At 45.2% G+C, this 8,800-nt stretch overlaps 1 protein-coding gene across 12 annotated transcripts in view; it reads left to right on the plus strand.

The window, feature by feature from the left end:
* Positions 1-8,800, plus strand: part of AUH (AU RNA binding methylglutaconyl-CoA hydratase) — a 214,417-nt gene that overhangs the window by 180,517 nt on the left and 25,100 nt on the right. For all 12 annotated transcript variants that reach the window (XR_002825858.1, XR_002825859.1, XM_004387976.2 and 9 more), the window contains one exon: positions 1,000-1,187. Coding sequence is in view for 10 of the 12 variants with exons in the window: in XM_004387976.2 (XP_004388033.1) it covers positions 1,000-1,187 (188 nt within the window). In the remaining 2 variants the exon portion in view is untranslated. The remainder of the gene's footprint in view (positions 1-999; positions 1,188-8,800) is intronic.

Here is an 8,800-nt window from a genome sequence, read left to right on the forward strand (position 1 = left end):
GGGTTGACATGTCGTGGGGTTGTTAACCAATGTCATAAAACAATATGTGTACTACTGTTTCATGAGAAACTATTTGTTCTGTAAGCCACCTGAAGCACAATAAAAATAAAAAAAAAGTAAAAAAAAAAAGTATTTAAGTTTTCATGTAAAAAGACAAGACTTCATGCTTTGACTGAAACTGGAGGAACCCCAGAAGATATGACCCCCGGACTCTCTGTTAACCCAGAACTAAAACAATTCCCAAGGCCAACTCTTCAGACAAAAAATTAGACTGGACCATGGGACATAAAATGATACTTGTGAAGAGTGTGCTTCTTATCTCAAGTAGATACATGAGACTAAAGGGGCAGCTCCTGTCCGGAGGTGAGATGAGAAGGCAGAGAGGGTCAGGAGCTGGTTGAATGAATATGGGCAATCTGGGGTGGAAAGGAGGAGTGTGCTGTCCCAGTATAGGGAGAGCAATTAGGGTCATATAACAATGTATGTGTAAATTTTTGTATGAGAGACTAATTTGAGCTATAAACTTTCACCCAAAGCACAATTTAAAAAAAAAAGTACTTACGTTAAATTTCTCAGGACGTGGTTAAGTTTTATCTAAACTGAAAGTGCGAGTTGGAGTGGGAGGACTCTGCTTCCCTCTGGTAAGTGATCTTAATGGACAGCATTGCTTCTCAGCTGCTCTTCGTCTTCTGGTTACTGATGTGGTCGTAACTGTGGCTTGAATTCAGGAATATACCGGTGCCTTTGCAGGAAATACTGAGTGTCAGAATCATTTAGTAATGATGTAAGATTCTCAAGTGCCTTTTTGGTGTTTTTAATTCTATTAACTTTCATTACAAAGTTAGATTCTATTTCAAAGTAGTTTTCCAGTTACTGATTTTGACATATAAACTTTTGGCCCTGTTCTATTTTTGTAAATAAAATAGTGAAACACTGAAGTGTTAAAACTAGTTGGGTGTGAAATCATCGCATAAATTTTCTCTTTTTTCCATTCTGCAGGGGGGACACAGAGATTGCCACGCGCAATTGGAATGTCCCTGGCAAAGGAGCTCATCTTTTCTGCACGTGTGCTGGATGGCCAGGAAGCTAAAGCAATAGGCTTGATCAGCCACGTTCTAGAACAGAACAAAGAGGGGGATGCTGCCTACAGAAAGGCCTTGGACCTAGCCAGAGAATTTTTACCTCAGGTATTTATAATCACATTGCCTTTTTTTCCCCTCTTTTCCTGTTGTCCGTAACAAATTGACAAAAAAAATAAAATCATCCCACATATCTTAGATCTCCTTGACTTGCGTTACAGGCAAAGGAATATATGGCAGCTGTAAAACTAGAAACATAGTAGGTTGACATTAAGACACTCCAGAATTAAAGTTAAGATTTGAAGATATTCTGAGGGCTCCTGTAGACATGCTCTGACAGTATATCATGTGAACAGCATTTATCACACATGGCAAAACTTCCTAGAAAATTCTTTTAAATGGCTCATCAACTGCAACCTCCAATTGGAGTCAGGCCCGTGGAGAGAGACTGATGGGCAGGTCCTTGTGCTGGGCCATCCCCGAGCCGAAACACATTGAAATACACCATTTTCTGACAGTAAGGAGGCCCTAGTCTGTTAGGTCAAGGTGAGCTTTCATTACAGTGGCTTGAAAAGCAGGAGTTGTTTGTTTGACTGTGTGTGTTTTTATGGTGGTGTCGGCATTTTGTTGCTCCTTGGTGCGTGACATACTTCCTTATGTTCACAGGGTCGGAATCCAGTGTGACTGCACTAGTGAGTGACGTTAGCCACAGTGCGTTGGTGGTCCTGTTCTAAGGGTTCCTTTGTTCCATTCTGCTTTCAGGTGTATTTTCAGATATTCCTCTGGTCTGAAATCGTGGATTAAAGGACTTTAAGTTGAGAGGAGGAGTCTTCTTTTGCTATGAAATTAGTACTTTCTCTTCACCCCTGATGGAGTTTGAAGTTTTAGAAACGTCCCAACCGTTTCTGGACTCAGTAACTCAGGGTCACTTAACTCAAACAGGATTCATAATCCTGTTTTTAGGCCGTGGAGCCCTTTGAGAATCTAATGAAATCTTTTCCCTGAAAAATTCATACACTCACCCACATTTGTTCAGAGTGTTGCTCCATTTTCTGAAGGTTCTCTTGCACATCAACGTGAGAACCTTGACAGGCATCTGGAGGTACTCAGAAAGGAGCACAGTGCAGACCACAGCTCCGGGCTGGTGGAGTCCCACATATATGCCCTTTCGTCCTGTTGACCTCACATGCTTGAGTGCACGCAAAACTGCCAAACCGTCCCTGGTAACATTGTGCAGTGGCACAGGTACGTCATTAGAGAGATGGAGACCAGGCTTCAGAAATGGGGATGATGGGAAGACCTTGCCGTCTTGTGTATTCAACAGTGGCAGTGCTGTCTTCTGACTGACCACAATACGCCTGGCACTGTGGAGGAATGTGCTGCCTGCCAGACCGTGCCGGCTGCCTGCCGACTTACCTTTGCTCTTTCTGACTCAAGTCTTTGCTGCGTGTTCTCTCTGACTCAGGTCTTTCCTGCATGTTCCTGTCACATTACTCTTCTTGCAAGACTGCTGCAAATTACACCACTTCCATTCTGTAGAACCTGTAATAAGCCCACGTTATCAATGGTGATGGAAACTAGGACATGGTTACTTATAGGGGTGAGGAGGATTTGTTGGAAACAGGCGTAAAGGAACATGCTGGAGTGATAGAAATGTTTGATTGGGGGAATGGCTGTGCAGTATATACATCTGTCAGAACTCATCAAATTGTGCACTTAAATTTCCATTTAAAAAAATCTGTGCTTGTTTCTCACTGATTGCAAGATCAGTGTTGGGCTCTGACCTGGCCTTCAAAGAGCCCTGCAGTCTCACCTCAGCCACCCACATAGCTCTGTCCCAGGCTGCTCCACAGCCTGGACTCTGTCCTAGGGCTTCAGTTTTTTTAACCCTCTAGTTACCAAATTTTTATTATTGTTTTCATGGCATGTGTTTTCAGTGTGGAATGTATGCTTACTGTTTGAGTGTGTTTAAATTTTTGGTTGGTGTCGTAGGCAGGGTTCTCTAGAGAAGCAAAATCAAAGAAGTGTGTGTGTGTGTGTATATATATAGAGAGAGAGAAATGGAGCCCTGGTGGCAAAGGGGTTAAGAGCTCAGGCTGCTAACCGAAAGATCAACAGTTTGCATCCACCAGCTGCTCCTTGGAAACCCTATGGGGCAGCTCTATTCTGTCCTATATGATCGCTGTGAGTTGGAATCGACTCAACAGCACACAACAACAACAAAGAGAGAGAGAGATTTATCTCAAGGAAATGGCTCATGGCTCATGCAGTTGTAGTTGCTGGTAGTCCCAAGTCTGTGGCTCAGGTGTCAGGCTGGAGGCTTCTTCTGACTCACATAGATGCAGGAGCTGATGAACCCAAGATTGGCAAGTAAACTGCTAGTTCAAGTTCCAAGAACCAGAGATCAAATAATGACGAGCCAGATGCAGGATCCAGAGCGAGAGCCTTGCTGGAATATCCATTTACATACTGGAGGCAGGCCACACCCCCAAGGAAACTCCTTTCTAACTGATTGGCTGCTTATACAAGATGTCATCATGGAGTTTATTACAACATTACATAACTGCCAAATTGCATCATTACATAATTACCAAACTACATCATAACTGCCAAACCACTGAGAATCATGTTGACACAGCCAAGTTGATACACGACCTTAACCATCACAGACCACCCCTTGTCAACTGGGCACCTGAATGTATCTCCTTAAACCATACATAATCTGTAAATAAAGACAGTTATAAAGTCATAACCTGTACGTAACATGATACAGCTAACATGCCTACAACTGAAAATGCAATAGCCCCATTTACATCTTACATTTTGTAAGTGAAGAAAACAAAAATATTTGATGCATACATAGAAGGAAGAAATACTTAACAACAATTACAGTCCTCATATCTGCAACTGGTCATATGGTCCGAGTTGGTATTTAGAACTACCTTTTTCTACCACCCATTCCATATTCCCTTTACCCTCAGCAAGCACCTCAACTGGTCATGGTTCTTTGCCTGGTGAGGCGACCCAAACCTTCATTCCTGAAGGGTCTGAGCCATTAGTAGTTCTGTCTGAGTTGGGTTGTAGTTTTCCATTGACTTTAATCACAGGGCATGGTAGTACTAAGAGATGCCCTAAGGAATCTCCTGTATTCCAGACATACTCTTCTCTACCTCCATTATGTAATATGAATCCGATTTCCTCTTGGTCATCAGGATCAGTCACACCAGCCAGTGTGGTAACTCTCTTTGCCTGTTGATCCAGAGGTATGAGGACATTCTTAACTTCCAGTTCACTGGAATCAGTGATGTGTCTCCAAAAGTATTTCTCCCTTTGGAACTAAGACCTCTAGACCCGCAGAGCATAGGGTTTTAGGGACAGGAAGGAAATATTTTGCGATTGGGTCTGTAGGGGTAATAGTGAGTGATGCCACTCCCATTTCCACCCCTTGATTCCTGTACCCATGAATCCTGGCTGTGGGAGAAACAGCAGCATATATTGGACACTGATTTAGAGCATATACAGCCTGCTGGAAAACATTGCCCCAACCCTACAAGGTATTGCCATCTAGCTGGCACTGTAATTATATCTTTAGAAGGCTGTTCCATCATGCTGTCAATCCAGCTGCTTCAGGATGATGGGGAACATGGTAAGACCAGTGAATTCCATGAGCATGGGCCCACTGCCACACTTCATTTGCTGTGAAGTGAGTCCCTTGATCTGGGGCAGTGCTGTGTGGGATACCATGACAGTGGATAAGGCATTCTGTAAGTCCACGGATGGTAGTTTTGGCAGAAGCATTGGGTGCAGGGAAGGCAAATCCGTATCCTGTTCCAGTAAGGACAAAACATTGCCCTTTCCATGATGGGAGTGGTCCAATGTAATCAACTTGCCACCAGGTTGCTGGCTGATAGCCTGGAGGAATGATGCCTTATCCTGGACTCAGTGTTGGTGTCTTCTGCTGACTGATTGGGCACTTTATAATGGCTGTAGCCAAGTCGGCCTTGGTGAGCAGAAGTCCATGTTGCTGAGTACATGCATAACTGAGCACATGCATAACCTCCATCCCTGCCACCATGGCCACTTTGTTCATGAGCCCATCAGGCAATGACAGGAATGGCTGGGGAAAAAGGATGACTTTCCACCTGATTGCTAAAATCCTCCTCTGCCGAGGTCATGTTGTGGTGAGCATTCACATAAGACACAAATACCTTCACTTCTTTGGACCATTCAGAGAGGTGTAACCACATACTCTTCCCCATACCTCCTTTTCTCCAGTTTACCAATTATGTTCCTTCCAGGACCCTGACCATCCTGTCATACCATTGGCCAGAGCCCATGAATCATTATACAGTTGCATATCTGGCTATTTCTCCTTCCAAGCAAAGTGAACAACCCAGGTGCACTGCTCAAAATTCTGCCCATTGGGAGGATTTCCCTTCACCACTGTCCTTCAGGGATGTAAAAATGGCCTGAGGGAAGCTTCTGACCACGTCTATCTTCACCAGGGACAAGGACAATCAAGATAACCGTCCAAGGCTGATTCCTATGAGGTGGAGGTCAGACATGCCTCCTCTCTCCGCCATCTTTACCAATTCTGACACAGCTGTCCCTCCCACAGCACTCTCGACTTCTCTGCTGAGTTCCGTTCACTGCAGTGGCCACACAGAACTCACAGACTATACTCAACAGTTACGGGGTTTATTAGGGAAGTGACTGGTTACATTTCAGGTTCAGGAGCTCTCAGGATACAGTTCTTCCATCAGGACAGCTTCTTCTCAGCCTTGCCTGCAGGCACACTTCTCTCTGGCCCTCAGCCCTCTGCCCTGCTTGGGCAAGTATTTTAAAGCTCTTTTAGCTCTGCTGATAAGTCACCAGAGGCACCCCACTTTGCAGTGAGCTTCAGCCCAAAGGTGCTCAGCTCTAGCTCCATAGGTCAGCAAACCTAGCTCCACCCAGTGCCTGGAGGCACACTACTCCACCAGCAAGCCTCCTGCCCAAAGGCACTCAGCTTTCTCACTCCACAGGCCTGGAAGCCCACTACACCATCTCCTGCCAGTCTCTACTGCCACCATTTCTCTGCCACTGCTTCTTGCCATCTTCAGTGTTACAGCTGTCTCTCACTCTTTCTCTCTGTCTCTCTCTCACTCTCTCTGTCTTTGAGCCTCCTGGTTCCAGGAGCTTCTCTGCACAGGGATCGCGAGTCTAAAGGATATGCTCTGCTTTTGGCTCTTCTTCCTTGGTGGTGGTGAGATCCTCTCCTCCCACCTCTGGGATGGTTCATTTTAAGCCTAGCAGAATAGCACAACTGACCAATCTTTTGGTGGGCCACAATTGCCTTATTAACAAAGTCCCACCCAGTCACTTGGGTGGGTATTAAAAGCCCCTGGCAAGAGAGGCCACACAAAATTGACCCATCACACTGCAGGAGAGGTCCCAGAAATGGGCTGTAGTGCTGCTGCTGTCCATGTTTGAATGGTGCCTGCATATCACGCAGAACCATCTGTAAACTAGGCATGAATATTCTCTTCCTCAGTCAACTGATCGTAAGGAAGTCCCCATGAGGCTGTAGGTACAGACTGGGAGAGGAGCGTTAATGTGACAGGAGTGGAGACCATGGGAATTTGGGCCACTTTCTCATACAATTTACTTTTGCCTTCAGGTCCTACTCAGGCCTGATCTCATATATACCACCTCCATTTAATGATGGAGTGCTGTTGTGCACATCCAACTTTATGGTTCTGTGGGTCAGACAAAACCCAGTTCATGGTGGGCAGCTCAGGCCTGATGGTGACTTGCTGGCCCATGGTTAAGTGTTCAGTCTCTACTAAGGCCCAGTAACAAGCCGAAAGCTGTTTCTCAAAAGGAGAGTAGTTATCTGCAGAGGATGGCAAGGCTTTGCTCCAGAATCCTAAGGGTCTGCACTGTGATTCACCAATAGGGACCTGCCAAAGACTCCAAACAGCATCTCTGACACTGACACTATAAGCACCATTGGATCAGCTGGTTCATATCACCGAAGTGGCAGAGTGACTTACACAACAGCCTGAACCTTTTGCGGAGCCTTCTCTTGTTCTGGACCCCACTAAAAACTAGTAGCTTTTCAAGTCAGTTGATAAATAGGCCAGCGTAGCACACCCAAATGAGGGATATGCTGCTTCCAAAATCCAAAGGGGGCACCAAGAATTGTGCCTCCTTTTTAGTTGGAGGAGGGGCCAGATGCAACAACTTACCCTTCACTTTAGAAGGACTATCTCGACATGACCCACACCACTGGGCCCCTAGAAATTTCACTGAGGTGGAAGGTGCCTGAATTTTTTTTGGTTTAATTTCCCACCCTCTAGCACACAAATGTCTCACCACTAAGCCTAGAGTCATTGATACTTCTTCCTTACTAAGTCCAGTCAGCATAATATCATCAATGTAATGGACCACTGTGATGTCTTGTGGAAGGACAAGGCAATCAAGGTCTCTGCAGACTAAATTATGACACAGTGCTGGATAGTTGATATAGCCCTGAGGTATTACAGTGACAGTGTATTGCTGGCCTTGCCAGCTAAAGGCAAATTGCTTCTGGTGGTCCTTCAAAACAGATATGGAGAAAAAAGCATTAGCCAAATCAGCACCAGGTACCAAGAGATGTATTAATTTGCTTATGTAATGAAACCACATCTGGAACATCGGCTGCAGTTGCAGTCACCACCTGGTTAAGTTTTTGATAATCCACTGTCATTCTCCAAGATCCATCTGTTTTTTGCACAGGACAAATAGGTGAGTTGAATTGAGATGTGGTGGGAATTACCACCCCTGCATCCCTCAACTCCTTGATGGTGGCAGTAATCTCTGGAATCCCTCCAGGAATGTGGTATTCCTTTTGGTTTACTATTTTCCTAGGCGGGGGCAGTTCTAATGGCTTCCTCTTGGCCTTTCCTACCATAATAGCCCTTACTCCACATGTCAGAGGTCCAGCGTGGGGTGTCTGCCAGTTGCTGAGTATATCTATTCCAGTTATGCATTCTGCAGCTGGGGAAATCTGCAGGATGAGTTTGGAGACCCACTGTACCCACTGTGATATGGACATGAGCTAATACTCCATTAATAACCTGATTTCCATCTGCCCCCACTCTGACTGGTGAGCCACAGTGACTCTGGGTCTCCTGGGATAGTGTAAGTTCAGAGCCAGTGTTACGGATTGAATTGTGTCCACCAAAAACGTGTATCAATTTGGCTAGGCCATGATTCCCAGTAGTATTGTGTGATTGTCCACCATTTTGTCGTCTGATACGATTTTCCTATGTGTTTTAAATCCTATCTCTATGTAATTAATGAGATTGAATTAGTGGCAGTTATGTTAATGAGGCAGGACTCAATCTACAAGACTGGATTGTGTCTTGAGCCAGTTTCTTTTGAGGTATAAAAGAGAGAAGCGAGAGAGTTCTGGCAAAATGGTGCTCTAGGCAGAAGCACCACGCCGTCCCTCCACAGCAAAGATCTGAAAAACTAAGCCGAACAAAGAATACAATAATCCTGAAACCCTAGGACACCAAATGAAGAGATAAAGAACTCAGCCAAGCACCAAATGGAGTGAGAAAACTGACAGAGAATGGAGAGCGAGGAGAGATTCATGCAGAGGTCCCCTACCAGCTAACACAGCGTGGATCCGCCGTCTTAGACTATCAGAGACCAGCAAACGGGGTACGAGAAAGCAGCCTCATGGAGCTTCC

Source organism: Trichechus manatus, unplaced genomic scaffold, assembly GCF_000243295.1.
Source record: "Trichechus manatus latirostris isolate Lorelei unplaced genomic scaffold, TriManLat1.0 scaffold00201, whole genome shotgun sequence".
Lineage (NCBI taxonomy): Eukaryota > Metazoa > Chordata > Mammalia > Sirenia > Trichechidae > Trichechus > Trichechus manatus.